This window comes from Lepus europaeus, chromosome X, assembly GCF_033115175.1.
Source record: "Lepus europaeus isolate LE1 chromosome X, mLepTim1.pri, whole genome shotgun sequence".
NCBI classification, from domain to species: domain Eukaryota; kingdom Metazoa; phylum Chordata; class Mammalia; order Lagomorpha; family Leporidae; genus Lepus; species Lepus europaeus.
In genome coordinates, this window is record NC_084850.1 from 112,606,636 (window position 1) to 112,628,431 (window position 21,796).

The window sequence follows — 21,796 nt, forward strand, 5'->3', positions numbered from 1 at the left end:
ACTCAGCATGATGTTTTCCAGATTGCTCCATCTTGTTGCAAATGACCGGGTTTCGTTGTTTCTTACTGCTGTATAGTATTCTATGGAGTACATGTCCCATAATTTCTTTATCCAGTCTACTGTTGATAGGCATTTGGGTTGGTTCCAGGTCTTAGCTATTGTGAATTGAGCTGCAATAAACATTAATGTGCAGACAGCTTTATATACTGGCTTCAGGCCAATTTCTGAATTTCTTTGTTATTAATAATTCTTCCTCACTATTTCCACCTTTTCCTTGGAGTTTTTAGGAACCAGATGCACTGAATAAGAATATTTCTCTTATTGATCCCAGCATGTTTTTCGGCTTCAATTTACATTAGGACTATTTATTATCTTCATCATTATTCTGCATTTTTTGGATTTTATCTGAAATGTATCCTAATCCCCATCTATAATTTCTCGACTTTATCTGTATAATTATTTTACATGCCTTATTATAATAAAGCTTTCAAGGGAAAAGTATTTTTTCCAAACACTGTAATCTGATATTCCCATACTGTTGTTCTTGACATGTTTATTCCTTGTCTCTAAATAAAATCTCTCTTTGTAGCATCTAAGCCCTCCATGATGTGGCCCCCAGCACTCCTTAGTCTCATCACTCACTACTTGTCTTCTCTCTTCTTACGCAGGATCCAAATTGTACTTATTTTCCCAAACAAACATTATATTAACACATATCTTTGCTTCATTTCACTTTCTCTTTTTGATAGAATACAACTTTTGTCTTTCCCCAAATACTGCCTATTCAAAATATTAGCATTCTATAAGGCCTAATCTCAAATGTCACTTTTTTGAACTTTTCTTTGAATACTTTGACATCTTTTACCTAATAACAAAGTGGATTGATCTTGTCATTGTTTTTTTTACTGAATTATTTGTTCCTTTAAAGCAGGGAATGTCTTAGCCATTTTAATCATTATTTATATTATATAGTATCTTTCTGACATTTCACTGGCTTCCACAGAGATATTTGAAGATTCTAAGGTCGGTGTTGTTTTAATAATACTCTTTATTCATGCTTTAACTCTTCTAATTTTTCTTTTAACACTTAGACCTAGATCTTCTGATTTACCTCAATATACTGTTTGATGTTTCTACAGTTCAGTACAATTGATAATTAATGATAGTTTTAAAGTAATGCAATGATTACTGTACTATATTTTAACTCTTTCAATGTAATTTAATATTCTGTGTGTCTTCTTAGTTTGTATTTCTCTTTTATACAAGTAGGTCACTGATCCTTGTGACTCAGATCCAACCCTGATGTTCATAGTTTTTGTTTCCAGGTATGAAAGTTTCTCTACTTAATTCCACAAGAAGTTGGTATCTCTTCATTATACTTTCATACTACTGCACCAACAAAAGTATGGATACTTCCTGGCCCCAAATATGCATGGAGTTAAGCATTTAAGAAGAATTCATATATATCTTTCATAATTCCAAATTCACTGCAAGTATTTCTGAGCATACATCTCATATATGTCACTACAGATGAAAGGTCTAGAACAGTGAAAGAAATATATTTTCACTTAGTAACAATCACCAACTGCATGGAATTATAGATCCTTTATTCCAATTCAAGAAATGAAATGGGTTTGGAGAAATAAAGCATTAAAAACAGACACTTCAGAAATTTCATTTCTTTTAGGTCACTTGAGACCCAGTTCATGCACAAGAAGACTTACACTAAGGTGTAACTTGTGATCTGAATGTGCTCAACTTTTCTGCAGGGAGCAGTTTACACATCTAGATGGATTTTATTCAAATGAGGATATTGAAAGGGAAATAATGGAAGTGCTCTAATCCAGGGCTAATTGCCATTAAGGACTTTTATATACACTGGAGCTCTTAAATGTGTTGCAATACACTTTCAAATTCATAGAAGAAAATGAAAATGAAAATACAATTTTTGAGTCCAATGGTAATATTTCCATATAAATATATTCATGTTTAGAAGTATTACATTTTGTAGGGAAATAGCTTGTCAAGGTACATTGATTTCAATTTTTTTCTAAACATTTCTTATTAACACTTATGAAATATTTTCTAGCATGTATTTTAAATTGTTTATGTAAGACTATGTTCTACTAGTTTTCATAAAATTGTCAACTGGATTAATAGATCTCTTCATGCTGCTTTTTCAAGACACTATGAGCTGATATAATCTTATTGTGTATAAAGTCATTTTGCCACTTTAGTCAATTTCATATCTATTCCTTTCCCTTGGACTGTTCTGTATACTTTTACTTGCATTTTGGGGAGAGAAAATAATTCCGTATTTTGTTACAAAACATTGAAATTTTTTCTGGTGATCTTTGATTTGTAATTATCTCCTAGAATAATAATTAAATAGCCTTGGTGAGAGTGTGAAAAAGTGTTTCACAACTTTTAAATTGTAAATTAGAGAAAAAGCACACTCTTTGGTCAAAGAAGTGAGGGCTCAGTTTAGAAAAAACAAAGCAATTCTTTTTCTTTCCTGGAAAATATTGATACATTTTCTTTTATTGAATGCGTTCCCATTTTAATTAGAAGAGGTACAACATTCGTTAGAAAACTTTCTCATTGCAAAAGAGGAATGGAAGTTCTAATATTTTCTCTCCTCTCAAACAGTTTACCTTTCCCTACTAAAGTTTGATGGAACACCTGTGGTCAATGTCTGTGTCATGGACATATTAAGACTTAAGTGGCTTCTTAAGGTCTCAGGACTTCTTATAAAAGCTCCAGGAATATGAAACATTGAATATGCTATTACTTTTGGGGCCGGCGCTGTGGTACAGTGGGTTAATGCTCTGGCCTGAAGTGCCGGCATCCCATATGGGCACCAGTTCTAGTCCTGGCTACTCCTCTTCCAATCCAGCTCTCTGCTATGGCCTGGGAAAGCAGTAGAAGATGCTCCAAGTCTTTGGGCCCCTGCACCCACGTGGGAGACCTGGAAGAAGCTCCTGGCTCCTGGCTTGAGATCAGTGCAGTTTTGGCCGTTGTGGCCATCTGGGGAGTGAACCAGCGGATGGAAGACCTCTCTCTCTCTCTGTCTCTACCTCTCTCTGTAACTCTTTCAAATAAATAAATAAAAAATATGCTATTTTTTGAAAGTATCCTTCCTGAAAATGGGAAGTAACAACTTTAATCCTTGAGAATTAAAATTATTTGGTATGTTAATGAATATAAGATGTCATCAGATTTACCAATTAAATGGAAAAATTTCCCTATATAAATGGTATCTAAGAGTATTTGACCAATCTATGATGCTCAAATCCTCAGCAATGTCAAAGTCATAAATTCTTCAGTTGGAATTTTTTGGGGGAGGGAAGAGGACCACCAAAATTCTCATTGAACTCAAAGTAATTCTGTCTTCTGGTTCTGTTATCAAGGTCCAGGTCTACTTGCTGGGTGAAGGGGCACATCCCCACCATCCTCTGCTAATTTCTGTTTTTGGGCCTCAGGTCAGGCATTCTGGGTTTCCAATCACTGTTACCTCTTGGTAACCAGCAAGGCAGTGCCTTCACTCTGCAGTGGGCACAACTTGCCAGCATCCTACCCACCCAAGCCCTACCCTATATAGGGGCTGGCTATGGTAGAGGTGGCTGTGGCTCTGGGGGTCCCACTAGCACTTGAGGCCTCACCAAGTACTCCTGAACAATGGTAAGAGAGTAGCAGGGGACAGGGAAGTTAACTCCCCACCCTCCCCCTGCCCCAACCAGGCTTCATGGCTATAACACACACCCTGGCAACTAAGGGAGAGGCTGACTCAGGGGCTATGGCTGGCACGAGCGGTCCACGTCAGCAGTATCTTTAGCCCCTAGGCATGGAGGGTGCAGGCCAGCCCATGGTGTCACCCTCCTCCACATCCTTCTCTTCTTCTACTTGATACAGCCAGGTCAGCTGGGCCTGGTATTGGGCAGGGAGAGGCAGGGCAGGCCACAGAGGTTCTTCTGCCCTGGAAGTGCACGCTGGTAAAATAGTATTTTATTATCATTTTCACTTTTCTTCTTTACATTTGCTTTTGGATTCAAGGTACTTTTTAATCCCAGGATTCACTGTGAAGTAGTGACAACAGAAATGAATCAAGAGGCAGAAGAATGGCTACAAAAAACAAGAGTAAATCAGAATAGGCTTTAGAAGAATTGAAACCAGAGATTTAGTCTCAAGTCTGTCATATACCAGATTTTAAACTGAGGAACATTGCAAAACTCTCTCTTAGCCTCTTCATTTAAGGAATGAATGTGATAAGCCCTTCACATAAAACTTTTGGAAAGAATACAATGTATGACAGGCATCTGGCATAGTACTTGCCATGTCTTAGATCTTTAATTAACGATACATATTACTGCAATTATTTTTTTAAAGATTTTATTTATTTGAGAACTAGAGTTACAGACAGTGAGAGGGAGAGACAGAGAGAAAGGTTTTCCATCTGTTGGTTTACTCCTCAAATGGCCACAACAACCAGACCTGTGCCAATCCGAAGCCAGAAGCCGCCATTTTCTGCCGCTTTCCCAGGCCAAAGCAGAGAGCTGGATTGGAAGAGGAGCAGCTGGGACTAGAACTGGTGCCCATATAGGATGCTGGCGCTGCAGGCGGAGGATTAACCTACTGCGCCACAGCGCCGGCCTCTACTACAATTATTTTTCACCACTGATCCTACCAGCCTCATATATATGCTAACTTTTTTAAAGAACTATACCTCAGGAAACATGAAGTGCAATGGAAAATGAAACATTAGATCAACCAAAATACTATTTAGCAACCAAGTCTCAGTAAAATTTTCCTCTCAGAAGCTGTTCAATAATATTGGTGGAAGGAGTTTCTTCTCCAGTTGATGCAACTTGAAATTCCTAGACTTTTTGACGAAAATCAACTTTAACCTCTATCCGAACTAACCCGTTTATTAATTTCACCCCCCCCCAAAAAGCATTTCGAAGTATAGAATTCAAATTACACTGAAGATACTCTATTTAAAATATACCTTAAATGAAGTACTCTTTGGTTGTGCCAGCCCAGGGCAACACGTGCCAACTTGGTGAGTTTCTAGTATCTCACCTTGAGGAAGTATCACAGTTATCTCTGAAAAATTCCTTGAAGATGATGTGCAGTATAAAAGATTTATTTTATGAATTTACTGAATGGCACAGGGTCGAAAGCAGAACTAACTTCATTCCTTCCTCAGTTGGAAATTTCTTTCTGTTGAAACCAAAATCCTAAAGTAACTTCAAAGAACAGTTTTCCACTGCAGGCTTTTGGGTCTCATCTCTGAGACACATCACCTGGAGATCTGATCCCTGATTATGACTCTCTAAGCATCATCTTTCCCAACACCCAAATTTAACTCGAATTCAATGTTAGTAGAAGGAATTTCAGTTTCCCAAGACCAAAGATTTCCTTGTTTTGGGGAATTTATAATTGACAGTCCCAAATAGATCACCCCACCCCACTGCCTCAGCATGTGTTAATTCCTTCTTTACTTGTGCTTTAGATATCAGAAGATATGTCACTATCGTCATTATAGGATTGCCGTTAAGAGAAACTAAAGTTAGGAAGTCAGGTCCTAGGCCTTGTTTGGCCTATAATCACAGTATTTAAATGATTATTACCAAAAAGAAAATGTTTAATTAAGATGTAAGAAATAAAGAAGAGGTAAGCATAAGGTCTAATTTATTAAGATTTATTTCTCATACACACCGAAACAAGCTAAGTGAGCCCCTGTATATATCATTCAATTTTGCAAAATAAATTAAAAGGTATAAGAAATAAAAATGCCAATTATGTTTCAATTTTATGTTTGTTAACCACATCTATTTTAATGCTGAGTGCTTAGCAATGCCATATTATCTTATTCCAGACCACAATCTAGATGAATGGTTTACCATTTTTCTTTTTTTACAAAATAACAAAACTGTTACTACTAAATCACAGTAACAGCATTAAATATGTGATAGTATTATCTGAAACATGGAAATCTTGAAGCTAAGCTATATGAAATGAAACATCTGAATAATATATATCCATCAAAAAATAAGAGTATACTGTTGCACATATAAACTACAAACACATGGATTATACATACTGCCTTCTCTCCTGTTCCTCTTTGAAACTACATTCTTTGAACACTAAATGCTCTCCTCAAACATACATGAAGAATCTATTTCTGACTTCCCTAGATGTGGGAGAAGCTGCTGCTTACAGCAGTGGAACTTGCAGTGCCCATGGAAGTAGAGTCATCCCTGATGGAATTTCTGGCTTGAGCTCTCTGTTCTTCATCTTTCAGTGCCTCCTTGTATTGAGAAGGGAAAGCACTCAGGTCAGTCCCATGAACCTTGGCCAAAAACTCCAGGACTCTCATCTTGCTGGTTTCAGCATAGGTTCGTGGGCCCCAAAGAAATTCATATTGAGCAATATCATTGTTGGCCACCTTCCGGTACTCCAGGTATTTTTCCTTCACCAACTCCTTGGTGATGAATTTCTTGATATCTCCAAAGATGAAGTGCTTCCTCTCAGAATATATGCCCATCAAATTCAGCACTTCCCATATTTCCTCTTCAGTGGCACGGTTGCCCTTCATGAAGATCACTCCCAGGATAAGAATCAGGAGGCCGGTCTTGGGCTGGCTGTCTTCACCCAGCATCCCATCATAAGTGAGGCCCAATTTGATGAAGAGGCCATAACAGTGGCTGATGTGATCCACTTCTTTCACATCAAGGCCAAAGATCATCTCCATGCGTTCAGTGGCTCTGAGGAAGATCTCAGAGAAGTGGTCTTCATCCTCTCTGATGACAATCTTCAACATATCCTCCTTTCTAATTGATTCTTTTGTTTGATACTTAAGCAACATGAAATTCACCAGCAAAGCCACTTTCTTATCTAGAGTATCAATGGGCACATTCTCAGGATCTGGTACAGCTTGTGAGATGCTTGAAACATCCTCTTCATCTTGGCTACTGGAGATCTCATCAGGTTTGTTTGATGAAGTGACTGCGTTGGCAATAGAAGAGGAGCAGAAACTTTGAGTACTGTCGGGAGTACTGGTTTTCTTAGAAGGAGAAGCCTCTTTCATGTTGTCAGACATTATAGAATGGGAGGAGGAGAGAAAGGTCACCTCCAAAGCCTGGGAGATCTGAGAAACCTCCAGGTCCTGGGACTCACTGTGGGAATGAAGTTGCTGATAATGTGCACACTGTAATCTCTCCTGATCCTGAGACATGATGACACTTATGTCTGGCTGTAAGCAGGCATGTGAATAGGAGGGGAATAATGGAGAATTACCACCTAAGAAAGAGAACGAGGGTGTGAGTGCCGTTAGCTATTAAAATCAGTTGTAATGGCTCTTATGGAAACCACTACCAATGAATTTATCCTGACAATGGTGCAACAGAAGCTTACAGTAATTAACCATGGTTAGGCTCTTTTGAGGCTATTCTGTTCTGAGGTGGGTTATACCATCAGTTAATGGCTACCAAGTGCCATTAATTTGGCATGCAATAGGTCCCATGCCACTTCCTCTGTGTTACTATAAGGGTATCCCCCCTAAGACAAAAATCACATCTCCTAAGACAACTAACAAGAAGTGTGGCAGTACCTTATTCAGTTGCCCTACCTCAAAATCCCCAGGGCTTGACTGCTCTGCTGGTTTAGCTTCTGTCCCTACCATCTGATCAATAATGTCACCCCTGCCAGAAAAGGACCTCATCTCCTGGAGACAAGTGATAAGGACATCTCATCCAACCACCACAATCTTGCTCACAAGTACTGAGAACAGGACTTACTATCTCTGGAAGACCTCTGTTCTAGGGTGGGTAGTCCCATCAGATCTCTTTCAGGATTCTTGCTTTGATCTTTGCAGGTCTTGTACCTCATGTGATTTAGCCATATTTGTCAAAACCCTTCTATCACTGAAATCCCTAGAAGGAAGAGGAGAAGTAACTCACCAGGTGTTCCCTGCCTGAGACTTCCTGTGTGACAGTAGAAATGGAGCTATGTTGGATTCCCTCTGCCTTATTGTGGGTAATTTCCCTAGTCTTAGCTTTGTATCTTTGCCACCCTTTTTGCACATCTGTGCAACAATTTTTAAATTGACCTGAGGCCTCCATTCAGACCAAGACACACTCACTTCTCTGAGACCTCTGAAGATAAAGAGTGGAAATTCTGACAATTCTTGCCTTGGGCTTCTAAGAGCTGAGTGCAGAGCCAGAGTTCCAAACATCCTAGAATGGGAACACCCCTACCCCCTTAGTCTTTACTCAATGTCTATATTTTGGCTCATGGCACTGTATGAAATTCTTCTCATTCAATGACCTGATGCTTCTTCCTTACACTAAAAATTTACCTTTTAGAGACCATGAAAGAGGAAGTGAGAAGACATTTCATCTGGGGATTACAGCCATTCAGGAATGATACCATGGGTAGATGCTGTAGGGCTACCTCCGTTCTACAGTTTATTGGGCCCTGAAACCTAATGCAGATTAATTATCTTGAATGATTTAGGCATCTAATTAATTACCTGGCTTCACTCCATCAGACCAAATACCACACTTTTCTGAAACCAAAGATGACATGAAGTTGTCTGATGTGCGACCATCCTTGCCAACTGCCTCTCAGGGTTGACCAAAGAAGTCAACCTTGAGTGTGCTCCAGATGGTCTTCTCTCAGACACCTTGAATCCTTACATGACCTGGGACTTATCTTTCCAACTTGAGTTTTCCTTCTCTCAATAAGGATTCCTTCCCAATGAACACTAAGGAGAGCATGGGTGTCTCCTTCAAGTTATATATGTATATCTATATCTATATATATGTATATGTATATATATATAATTTTAAGTGTTAAAAATAAAAATTTACATTAGAAATTTTCAAATACATATAAAAAGAAATAGTGATAAATAATAATAAACCTGCCATACATCACCCCAGACTCAGTTCCAACAAAATTACAACATGTCCAGTAATGATTTCAACTACATTTCCACCTGTCTCCTCTTCAATTCACTGGATTTTCTGAAGCAAGTATCAGAAATCATATAACTCTACCCATGAATATTTCAGTCTACATACCTAAAAAACGCTCTTTGCAAACATACACCCAGTATTCCATAATATCTAAAAGAACAAGCAACAATTCCATAATGTTGTCAAATCGTCAAATGTTCTGTCAATATGCTCACAATTTTTTTAACAATTTGTTTACAATTGTTTTTACCGTATTAAGAATTTTACACATAAAAATTCTATAAATTTGTAGGATATCATATGATATTTTGACACATATATACACTAATATCCAGTCAGTACAAACATATATCTCCTCAAACATTTATCATTTTCTTATGGTTCAAAACATTCAAAATCCCTTTTTTTTTTTTTTTTGACAGGCAGAGTTATACAGAGAAACGTCTTCCTCCGTTGGTTCACCCCCCAAATGGCTGGTATGGCCGGCGCACTGCGCGGATCTGAAGCCAAGAGCCAGGTGCTTCTTCCTGGTCTCCCATGCGGGTGCAGGGCCCAAGCACTTGGGCCATCCTCCACTGTCCTCCCGGGCCACAGCAGACAGCTGGACTGGAAGACGAGCAACCGGGACAGAATCTGGTGCCCCAATCGGGACTAGAACCCGATGTGAAAGCGCCGCAGGTGGAGGATTAGTCAAGTGAGCTGCAGCGCCGGCCTCAAAATCCCTTTTAAAATGTTTTCTTATTTAGAAAACTATACAGGGGCCGGCGCTGTGGCACAGCAGGGTTAAAGCCCTGGCCTGCAGTGCTGGCATTCCATATGGGCGCCGGTTCTAGGCCTGGCTGTTCTTCTTCCAATCCAGCTTTCTTCTATGGCCTGGGAAAGCAGTAGAAGATGGCCCAGGTCCTTGGGCCCTTTCACCCACATGGGAGACCCGCAGGAAGCTCCTGGTTCCTGGTTCCTAGCTTCAGATTGGCACAGCTCCAGCCATTGTGGCCATCTGGGGAGTGAACCAGGGGATGGAAGACCTCTCTCTCTCTCTCTCTCTCTCTCTACCTCTCTGTAACTCTTTCAAATAAATAAAATAAATCTTAAAAAAAAGAAAACTATACAGTACTGTATCATTATCTATAGTCACCTTTCTATACAACAGGACAATAAATGTGAGACCACACTTTTTTTGTGGTGTGCTTTCCCTTTAGACAAAATTAGATGACACCTGCCACATTCTGTGGTGCTAACTTTACATAATATACTCATCTAAACAAAAGCTTCACTTCCCTAAGACTCTGGAAGCGAATGCTGGATATGCATACCAGTAAGTATCTATGGTGGATATCCCAGAATAGGTAATAGGGGGAAGGATTCTGTGGATCAGCCTCTGTTATCAGGTGATCGCATTTTCCCCATTTTGGACACCGGATGGTAATGTTCCCCTACCGTCTGTTACTTGCCGGCCCACCTTCCAATCAAGTCCCCATCTCTGGAGACACCTGACTCGACATCCAGAGCTCACAACAAGACCTCGGCACTGACACGACCTGGGTCTTGAGGTGGGCAGAAACCTAAGAATTCAATCAGAAGCCTTGACTAGATTCCCATGGAACATGAAACTCCTTCCTCTGCTGGCATGGTGCTGCCTGCAACAAAGGCCCCGCCTCAGTCCGTCTCTAGAGGCGGAAGTCAGCGAGCACCACCACTTCACGGCCAACCCTGCCCAAGACCACTCAGGGCTGGCAAGCAGGCCAGGGCTCACTTAAGGGCCTTTCTTAAACACTGAAAGCTTTGGGGACTCCTATACTGCGTAGTTAGCACTTCACTTCAGTCAGACGCCTCGGGAGGACCGGTGCAATGAGTTCCGCCTCACAGCCCAGCCCAAGGCCTTCCATGGTTGTCAGAAGGGGCGGGAGTGTTATCTGTGGGGCACCTTCTGTTCTGTGGCAGGCGAGCTGTACTTTTGGCCTTCACTGAAAAGTATTACCTTAAAGCTTGGTAGCACCTGAGACTCTCTCCTCGTCTCCAAGCCCTCACAGGAAGCAGTTTTAGGAGGAGCAAGTCAGCGACCACCCCTTCCGGTTACCGCTTCCGGTACCACCCCTTCCGCTTCCCTTGCCGGAAAGGGCAAGGGTCGGTGCGTGGGAGAGAGCTGGGCGCTGCACATTCCTGAGGTTCCATAGTGGTGGATGTTGCTGGCTCTGCCTCGGAGTACTTATGTGGACTCCTGCCTAGCACTGCGATGTATCGTTTTGCTGAAGTGAGGTCTCGCCGCTTTCCTGCAGAATAACGGGAGTGCCTCAGCGGTGCCTCAGCTGGACAGCCTTGCCTTCGGACGTTCAGCGCTGAGAACCTGACAGATACTGGTAGGTCTCTGTGTGACCTTTTGTTCCATAATGTTGGTTTCCTCGGTCGTCATTCTAGGTATCGTCTTGACGTCATTCTCTCTGGTTTAAGACTTTCTGGGAATGTCGTGTCCTAGAAAACTCATGACTAATTTAGTCCAGCCTTTGCAGACGCTGGATTGGATCTCTGCCCCAGCCTTAGTGCAGGATGGGGAAATCACAGCACAAGGCAGGCAGGCACCAGGTCGGGTGTTTGATTGTCTAGGGGAAAAACACCCTGATCTATTCTTTCTTTTGGCTAACTGAATTTAGCCTCTTAAGGTAGCTTCAGTTCTAAAAAAATTGCTTTCTACAGCGTGGGTACTGTGCTCAATAATTTCACGAGCTCTGGTCTTTTGTGGGCATCTGACGTTGTATATGGAGATGATCAGATTTTCACTGAATAATATCTCTTCTCATTATCCATTCATTTAATTTATTATTTGCCTTTGTTTACCTGTCCAATTTTGAATAGAGGAGTTGGGAATATATATCTCTGTTTTGCTTACTTTCATAGAAATTATTCCAACATTTCATCTTTATGTATTTTTCTGATGGTTTTAGAAAGTGGAAATTCACTTCCAGTGGTAGTTTAGGTTTTTACTGTAAACTAGTGATTTTTGTTTTTGTTTTTGCTATTATTGTTGTTGACGGGCTTTTTTTTATGCTTCTGGAAATAATCAGATGATTCTCCGGTCTGTTATGTAGACATTACAACTGCTATATCTTCTTTGTATTCCTGTACACAGCGTGTTTCTTAATTTAATTCACTATAGTACTATGCTGTAAGCTCCCTTACAATATTTGCCTAATTGTGAGTAGCCTTGGTTAAAGTATTCTTTCCCTGTAGTGCCCTAATCTGGGTGTTCTATTAATAAATGTTAGTTTTACAAGTCTTTTGAGTAATTTAGAATCATTTGGAGCCTTTTAGATGAACTTTCATAAGATGGTGACCATATTTTTTTTTCATAAATGTAGGAATAACTGGCCTTCAAACCTAACTGAGCCTCAAACTTTTTGAGAGTGGCTTGATCTACAAACATGGTTTCAGTTGTATTGTTCGATTAATTTTTTTAATTTTTATGGATCTAGTTAGTCATGTATATTATATATATTTTGTTGAAAATTTATTCATTATATTTGAGTTTTCAGATTGAAAGACATAATGATAATAATAAAATGGCTTATTATACAAATTCTCAAACACGTACACTATTACAAAGGATTGTATAAGAACTCAATGTTCCTGACACTTAACACACCATTCATAGTTATGAGTAGCAGCTTGTTTAGAGTAAGACTTTGTTCTTTGGAAAATAACTCCAGAGGTGTGTCTTTAAAAAAATAAATAAATAAAAATAAAGATGATTTATTTATTTATTTGAAATAGTTACTGAGAGAAAAGGAGAGATGGGGTTGGGAGAGGGAATCCTCCACCTGCTGGTTCACTCCCCAGATGGCTACAACTGCCAGGGCTGGGCCAGGCTGAAGCTAGGATCCAGGAGCTCCTTTCAGGTCTCCCACATGGGTAGCAGGGGTCCAGTCCAAGCACTTGGGCCATCTTTAATTGCTTTCCCAGGCCATTAGCAGGGAGATGGATCAGAAATGGAGCAGCTGGGATGTGAACTGGCACCCATATGGGATGCCAGCATTGCAGGCAGTGGCTTTACCTGCTATGCCACAGCACTGGCCCCCAGAGGGGCTTCCATGTACTTCCACTGGGTCCGTATAGCCCGCGTGCCTTCCTTTTGGTGATATCAGCAGTGTTGAGGACTTGTGACCCTTGTAAGCTATTGGAGGCTACATAATGGTTGTTTTCTTGTTTTATCATTTCTACTTAGTGTATTACTTGAACAATCTGTTTATCCTGAGGTAATGGTATTTTGTTATCTTGCACTTAAATTTATTCTGCATCTATATTTTATGTGGTATTATTGAACAGAATCATTTGTTTATGCTTTTTTGTAATTTATAATATTTATAAAATTATATGTCTCATAACTTTTCCCATATAACTAGAGGAAGAGGAAAAATTTGTGGCCTCTCCAATTCTCATGGGCTCTTGTCTCTTATTAGTGCCTCCTGTTGGCTGGACCAAGTTGGCCTCTCTATGTGGGAGAGCCTACGATCTGAGAGCCAGACCCTGTCTAGTAAAGAAAAGAGCAGAGCAAAGGTGAAGAATGGATCTGCAGACAAATAGGTCCAGGACTGACATACCACATGAGTGTATTAAATGAGGAAAATTATATCCAAATTGATACAGGAAAGTAGATCGTAAAAGTAATCATTATTCATCCAGATAAAAAGTTATTTTCTTAAGCTAGATTGGGATAGCTCAAAAAGAAAATAAGAAACACAAAACAACCCCAGAGGGCGAATCATACTTCATATAGAAACAGTGAAAATATTTACATTAAAATTGGGAAGTGGCATAGATACCAGCAATCAAAGAGATAAGAATTGGAAAATGAGAAACAGTGCTACTATCATTAAGAGTGAATCAAATATATATGAGAAACATCTACTAATGAAAAAATGCAAGTATTAAAGTAATAAGAGCATTTTTAAAGATTGCAGTGTGTAAGATGAATAAAATTGGGAAGAAGACAATGAAGCTCTTGCTATCACTTTTTTCCATCAATATTGTAATGATAGGGAAGTAATGGAAACACAATAAATTAAAAAAATCTATTTGGGTAATAAGAAACAAAACTAGTATCATAACTTGAAGATTAGAATTTATCTGAGGAAAATCTATGAATGATAAAGTAATGAATAAAAATGTTTATAAAGGTTCCTTGATGTTAAGACTAACAGGTAAAAATATACTTTATTTCTGTGGCAACAAACAGTATGAAAATGAAATTAAGCAAAATATAAGTTGCAAGTTATCATAACAAAATACTTATACCTAAAAGTAAATATAATTTTAAAATGTTAACATTTCAATAGAAAAACACCACAGCTATTATTTGTGGAAATCAGTGAAGGACTAACTAGAGTTATATGATTGTAGATAGAAAATTCAATATTATGAACTTGTTGATTTTCCCCAAATTTAATTTAAGGATGAATGTAATTATTCCACCACGAATAAAACCCCAAAGGTTTGTGTATACTCATACACATCTGTGTGTATATTATGTTTATGTGAGGCTTCACAAGCTGATTGTAAAATTAAAATGACTTGCAAATGACCAGGAGCATCCACATTCAGGTTCCTCAGTTTGACCCCTGAGAGGGTCCAAGATTCTTCCCTCTGCTTGCCTACAGCCACATCTCTTAGTCCAAGGCCCTCACTTCTGTAATTCCATAGGAAATTTTAAGGAACACCCCGATGGCTCTGCCTGGCACCTTTGAGGATTTACAGTACAGCAGATATTCTGTGCTACTCCCGTGGATGTGCTATGATGGTTCTCTGAGTCCTCAAATGTAAAGCATAATTTTAAATAAATTTTGAAGGTAGAACATATCTAGTCAAACTACAACAGCATAATATAAAGAAAAATCAATTGTATTATGTGTTAGAAACAAAAAAAAAGAAACGATGGCGAGAAAGAAAGAATAAATATCCGGGTAAATATAACAGACTTCTGATTTTTAAAAATATGCTTTATGTCGGAAAGCAAAAATTATAACATTTTTTGAAGTGATTCTCAGTATATAGAGCTAATTTTAAAGATTAAGGGAGAGAGTAAAATGACATAATTTCTGATAAACATTCTATATTGTTAAAAAAAGCAAAATATTGATATTTATAGGTTTTGAGAAGTATGTGTATCTTAGTGCCTTAAGAAACCAATTAATTATCTTATAGGAGATATGCACAAAACATTATTGATGAATTTAAAAAGTATTAACTCACAGGAAAGCAGGGAAGAAGAAACAGGAAGAAAAAAAGAAACAACTGGGGATAAACAGAAAGCAAGAATCATATATAAACCCTAGTGTATAAGTGTGAGATATAAATTCTGTCATATGATTAATTATGTTAAATGTAAATGTTCTAAACACTATTTAAAAGCAATTGAAAGAATGGGTAAAATTAAAGTGCTTTAACTATACTCTCTATACAAGAAACTCACTTTAAAAATAATGACTTATCAAGGCTGACATTTCATGCAGTGGTTATGACACTGATTGAGATACCAGCATCCCATGTTGGAATGCCTGGGTTTGAGTCCTGGCTGCACTCCCAATTCCAGCTTCCTGCTAATGTGCAGCCTGGGACCCAGCAGTGGTAGCTCAAGTACTTATGTCCCTGCCACCCACGTGGGAGACCCATATTGCATTTCGGGCTCCTGGCTTTGGCCTGGCTCAGTCCTGTCTGTTTGGGGTTATTTGGGGGAGTGAACCAGTAAGTGGGAGATCTTTCTATATCTGTTTCTCTGTCTCTATCTGTTTTTTTTGTTTTTGTTTTTGTTTTTTTGACAAGCAGAGTGGACAGTGAGAGAGAGAGAGACAGAGAGAAAGGTCTTCCTTTGCCATTGGTTCACCCTCAATGGCCGCCACGGCCGGCGCACTGCAGCCGGCGCACCGTGCTGATCCGAAGACAGGAGCCAGGTGCTTCTCCTGGTCTCCCATGGGGTGCAGGGCCCAAGCACTTGGGCCATCCTCCACTGCACTCCTGGGCCATAGCAGAGAGCTGGCCTGGAAGAGGGGCAACTGGGACAGAATCCGGCGCCTCGACCGGGACTAGAACCCGGTGTGCCGGCGCTGCTAGGCGGAGGATTAGCCTGTTGAGCCACGGCGCCGGCCTCTATCTGTTTTTTAAATGAATTTTTCTAAAAAATTGAAAGTATAAAAATAAAAATGATGTAGTTATAGGTAAAATGATGAAACATGATTTAGTATGTAAACATTAATTTGGTACTAAAAATCTTCCAAGATTACCATTATATGGACCTTCAATCAAATGCTAATGCTGTGAGGGACAGAACTAAAATTACTCACAAGCTGAAATTAAGATAGTGAGATTGTTCTGTATTATATGTAAAGACCAGTGTCATCATAGGAGCCCATAAAAGCAGAAGAAGGCAGAAGTGTCCGTAAGAGATATATAGTGGAGTAGGAATTCAGAGAAATAGGGCAGAAGGTGAAGTCAGAGTGATTCTAAGTCTGCAAGCATTTATCATGCCAGTTTATGTTCTCAGATGTAGGAGCCCATGTAGAAGGAAAGAAGAGAGGCTTCTAGCAGCTAAGAGGGACACCAGTCTGACAAGCAACACATCAATAGGGACATCACTGTGAAATTATAAGGAATTGAACTACTTAAGGACCACAGTAAAACGTCAAATATTTTAAAACTGAAAAAAAAATACACTTCTAAATAATCCATGTGTCAAAGAGGAAGTCTCAAATTAAAAAAGAAAGCTGAATTAAAATGAAAATATAACATTTCAAAATTTGTGGGGTACAGCTAAAGCAATGTTGGTAGTTAAATTTACAGTACAGGCTGTATACATTAGAAAAGAGGAAGAGTTTCAAGTCATTAATCTAAATTCACAACACAGGAACCTAGATGGGATAGGCATTTGACATAGCAGTTAAGGTGCTGCTTAGGATGCTTGCATCCCCTATCAGAGTGCCTGGGTTTGAGTTTGGCTCTACACCTGAACCCAGCTTCCTGCTAATACACACCCTAGGAGATAGCAGGTGATGGCTCAAGCACTTGGATCACAGAATGCTAGACCCACATTGAATTCTAGGATCCTGACCTTGGCCTGGACCAGTCCCAACTATTGCTGGTATTTGGAGAGTCAGTCAGCAGATGGGAGATCTCTCTCTCTCTCTCTCTCTCTTAGCCTTTTGAATAAAATTAAAGTAAGTAAATAATTTTTAAAAACAGATAAATGCTTAAGCAACTGTGGGACATTCATACTATGGAAAAAACCATACTGATACATTCAATAATTTCAATGAGTCTCAAGGGCATGCTGCTAAGAGGAAAAAAAAAAACCACATCAATCTCAAAATATCATATATTATCCGATTCCAGTCAGGTGACATCCTCAAAATGTTAAATTTCTAGAAATCAGGGCCTGCATTGTGGTGTAGTGGATTAAGTTGCCTCCTGTGAAGCTGGCATCCTATATTGGCTTTGATACAAGTACTGGCTACTCCACTTCTGATCCCTGCTAATGCACCTAAGAAAGCTGCAGAAGATGGCTCAGGTCCTTGGGCCCCTGCACCTACATGGCAGACTTAGATGAAGCTCCTGGCTTCAGCCTGGCCCATCCCTGACCGTTGTGGCTATTTGGGGAATGAAGCTACCGATGGAATCTCTCTCTCGCTTACTCTCTCTGTAACTGTGCCTTTAAAATAAGTAAGTGAACCTTTTAAATGTTAAAAAAATAAAATTACAGAAGTGGAAGACAAATTGGTGGTTAGGAGAGTGAGAGTAGGCATGCACTTTTGGGTTGTATCCTAATTATTGTATGTATCTTAATTGTTGCATCTGTGCACATGGAGAGATGAATTAGAATGCTCCTAGCAGCACTCCTTTGTGATACAAAAACTTTGGAAAAGCAGAAGATATCCTTATTTTTGAGAATGTGCTGCAGATAGATAACATGACAATAAATGTGGAGACAGTGAAAGATTAGAACTCCTGGAGTGAATTTGAAGGATTGCTGTAAGATGATATCAAGAAAAAGTCAAATCCTAGAAAAATGGGACTTACAAACATAAAATATAATATATTATTTATGGACATTCTTATGTATTAATAATTTAAAAACAAAATGGGAATATTTAACACAAAATTCAGCAAAATACTTTTGAAAGTTGATCTAAAAAGGAGGTATAATCAAGAAAAGGCCAAGAGGGTGCCTAAGCAATATTGATAATGTTAAATTTCTTAATTTTAGTGTTTATAACAGGGGTATTCATTAAATTATCCTGAATACATATTTGTATCTTAAATATTTCATAAGTTAAGACAAACGAGAAAATATATTAAGTTATACATTTTATACTCATAAAATCTTATTAATTTTTCAAAATAAAATATGCATAAGAACCCCAGGAAATAATCACATTTACATAAATGTGAGTATAATATATGATCCTTCCAATATTAGTTAATACTAAATGATGTACTAATATGTGCTAAAGATGGCAAATACTTTTATTAAATGATACAAGGTTGATATGAGGACAGCAGTGTCAGAGCCAGAAAGGCTTGAACTTTTACAAGTACTAAGGGTATTTAGTTGTGAATTTTATTTTTAAAATGTTATTTATGTGTTTCTGTTTATTTGAAAGGTGAGCAAGAAAGACACCTTCCACTTGTTGGTTCACTCCCCAAATGCCTGCAATAACTGTGGCTGGATCAGACTTAAGCCAGGAGCCAGGAACTCAAACCGAGGTCTTTCACGTGGGTTGCGGGGACCCAAGCACTTGAGACATCATCTGTTGAATCCCAGGGTAAATATTAACAGAAGCTAGATGGGAAGCAGAGGTAGAACTTAGTAACAGGCACTCCAATATCAGATGCTGGCGTCACAAATAGTGTCTTCACCCAGTGTACCACAACACCCATTCCAGTAGCTGTGAATTTTAGAATGCATTTGAATGTAATTTTTTTCTAGTTCAAAAAGGCAGAGTAGGACTACTTTATTTAGTCTCTACCTATATATTAGCCTGTGTTGATTTTCAAACTTTAACATTTATTACTTGTGGTTGAGCAAATGCAGATATTATCAAATTGGAGTCAGCCTTAAATTATATTTAAAATACTCTGGAATCCAGTTAAAATAGTCTCCTTATTTTTTTCTTTAGACTGTGGCTTTTTTTTTTTCAGTGAACCAACCTTGTTAAAGGGACTGTGTGTGTGTGTGTGTGTGTATATTTGATCTTACATGAATATCCATGATTTGTTGTACATCCAGCTGCTTTCATACTGTTAGTCAAATCCATGAAAAAAACTCCTTGGGGAAAATATACCAGTTTTCCAAATATTTTAGTTCTGCTTATTATATGTTGATTATAAAACATAACTTTGGTAATAGTAGGGTTTAACGTATATAAATAGAACCATTGAGTTTACTGTTATAGCATTGACGACATAAAGATTATTCTCCAGTCATCAGTCAGGATTTAAAATGTGAAAAACATTAAAATTTCCAAAAAGCAAAATCCCACAAATTTAGTAGATTATTCTAGTATATAAAAGCTCTCATTATGTGGAAATTATTCCTGATAACCACCCTCTCTAATGTATCAGATTAGAAATGTTTTTCCCAGTGAGCAAATAGTTGTCATTTATTCTGATTATATGTGAGAACTGTATATTATTGAAATTTGCAGCAAAATATAAATAAAAATATAAACTCCCATCAGATAGACACTGTTATGTTAATATGTTGGTTAATCACTTTCTGATCTTTTTATATACACACATTTCTATTTATAGCATATGTATATACCTATATACACACAATAAACACATTATATGTACATTGACTTAATGTCAACTATATGGAAAATGTAAGAAACATGCACTTTATGAAAATTTTTCTACTTAATTCTCATTATAAACTTATTTGTCTCTTCATTTAAAAAAATGAATTGAGGGGGCCCATCTTGTGGCACAGTGGGTTAAGCTGCTGCCTGTGATGCCAGCATCCCATATCAGAGCACTTGTTCAAATCCCAGCTGCTCTGCTTCCAATCCAGCTCCCTGCTAATGCTTCTGATAAAGCACTGGAAGACAGCCCAAATATTTGGGTCCTGCCACCCACATGGGAGGCCAAGGTGGAGTTTGTGGCTCCTCGCTTTGACCTGGCCCAGCCCTGGTTGTTTGGCCATTTTAGAAGTGAACTAATGGGTAGAAGATATCTTTAACTCTTTCCCTCCCTCTCTCTGTCACTCTTCCTTTCAAATACATAAAATAAATCTTAAAAAAGAATTGAAAGACAGAAACATTTTAAAGATTGTCCAGTATCTCAGTGGTATTAAGTTACTTACTAAGTGTTGGTATGGAGGTTTAAACTAGCACTTTTATTAGCCTTTTGCCATATAGTAGAAACAGCTATCATAACACATGTACAAAGATACACATTTGCATGTGTTTTAGAAACATTGGCATTCATTAATTTGACAAAAATTTATTATTTTGATTATCTGTAGGTAGTCTTAAAGGTCCATAGTTCATGATGTGCAGTTTGTTGAAACAGAGCTTAAGTGCTTAAGTATTCTTTGCAGTGGTATTTTGTGAGACTAGATTACTTGAGTGAACCTAAGAGACTGACTCCCTTCAAGTGGCACAGACGTAGAAGGAAATCTATGACAAATGTTAGTACATAAGGATATATGATAAATACTATCCAAATAGAACATGTGTGTGAGCTTTTAAATTGCTCAAGGTATGTATTATATTTGTTATTTATATTTACAAAATAAATGATAGACTGCATCTTTTGATTAAGCTAATTGATTTTCTTTGTATATTTCCAGTTTCCACAAATACTGATGTTTTAAATATTCTAATAAATATGAGCAGTCAGTCTCAGATACTTTATAGAAACATTTTTCTTTCTTAATGATCATCTGGGTAAAATGGGGACACTGATCATTGAAAGCTAATCTTTTAAATTCAAGTTCAGTGTTTAAGTTGTCTGCAGAATATTGAGTGCTTGTTATCATTTATCATTATTTACTACAGAATTAGCCTAGAAATTGAAACTTGTTATTTCTGGCCTTTGCTGTCACAGTATCTGGATATAATTGCATCATAAAATGCCTGTATTCTATGTACTATTGACTTTTTTTGCTTTTAGTGCCAATAAATTTACTCCCCTTGCTTCACCTCTACTTTAGAATTTTGAGAAAGCTATAATGTATGAGAAGTATAAATCATTTTATTATTTGGTTAGAAAAATGAAATTAATCTGACGGATTACAGAATTAATTTGATGGAAATGGAGACTTAAGTCACTTTTTTTTTATCATTTTTCCCTCAGACCACTTTAACAACGCAAATCCAAGTCTCTTCTATGTCTTCAGAGAATTCTAGCAATTTTTTTATATACTTGAATCAGTATGATTTTCCAGTCTTTTCCAACTGCTACCAGTCCATTGAATTTAACAGTAATTAGTTTATTAATTAATTCCATCAGGACACAAAATACATTAGACATATTGCCACCATGATAATTATTTGAATGAAGTAATCCACTGAGGTTTTAGTGATCGCACTACCCTCGAATTAATTGATGGTTACTTAGTTGCTACTTGTTTCTTCTTAATTTGGAGGCAGATTATATTTCAGTCTTCAAACTTATTTTAATGATAGCTAATAAATTTTTCATGGCTAAATGAGTCATGATGTTGTTTCAATGATGTTGCCAAGCTGAAAAATTTCAAATTCTCTTCACATTGCTCTTCTAGAACATTCCTTCAATGCCTAACTTTCCTTGTTTTCCCAGAAGACACATAA

At 38.1% G+C, this 21,796-nt stretch overlaps 1 protein-coding gene across 1 annotated transcript; it reads right to left on the reverse strand.

Moving 5' to 3' along the window:
• Positions 1-6,125: 6,125 nt before the first annotated feature.
• Positions 6,126-7,237, reverse strand: MAGEB16 (MAGE family member B16). The gene has a single exon (XM_062184313.1). The coding sequence runs from the start codon at positions 7,235-7,237 to the stop codon at positions 6,194-6,196; it is 1,044 nt and encodes a 347-aa protein (XP_062040297.1). The 3' UTR covers positions 6,126-6,193.
• Positions 7,238-21,796: the final 14,559 nt, after the last annotated feature.

What these genes read in the sequence shown, in the direction of transcription:
- MAGEB16 (XM_062184313.1), bottom strand. Translation starts at nt 7,237, where the DNA reads ATGTCTCAGGATCAGGAGAGATTACAGTGTGCACATTATCAGCAACTT.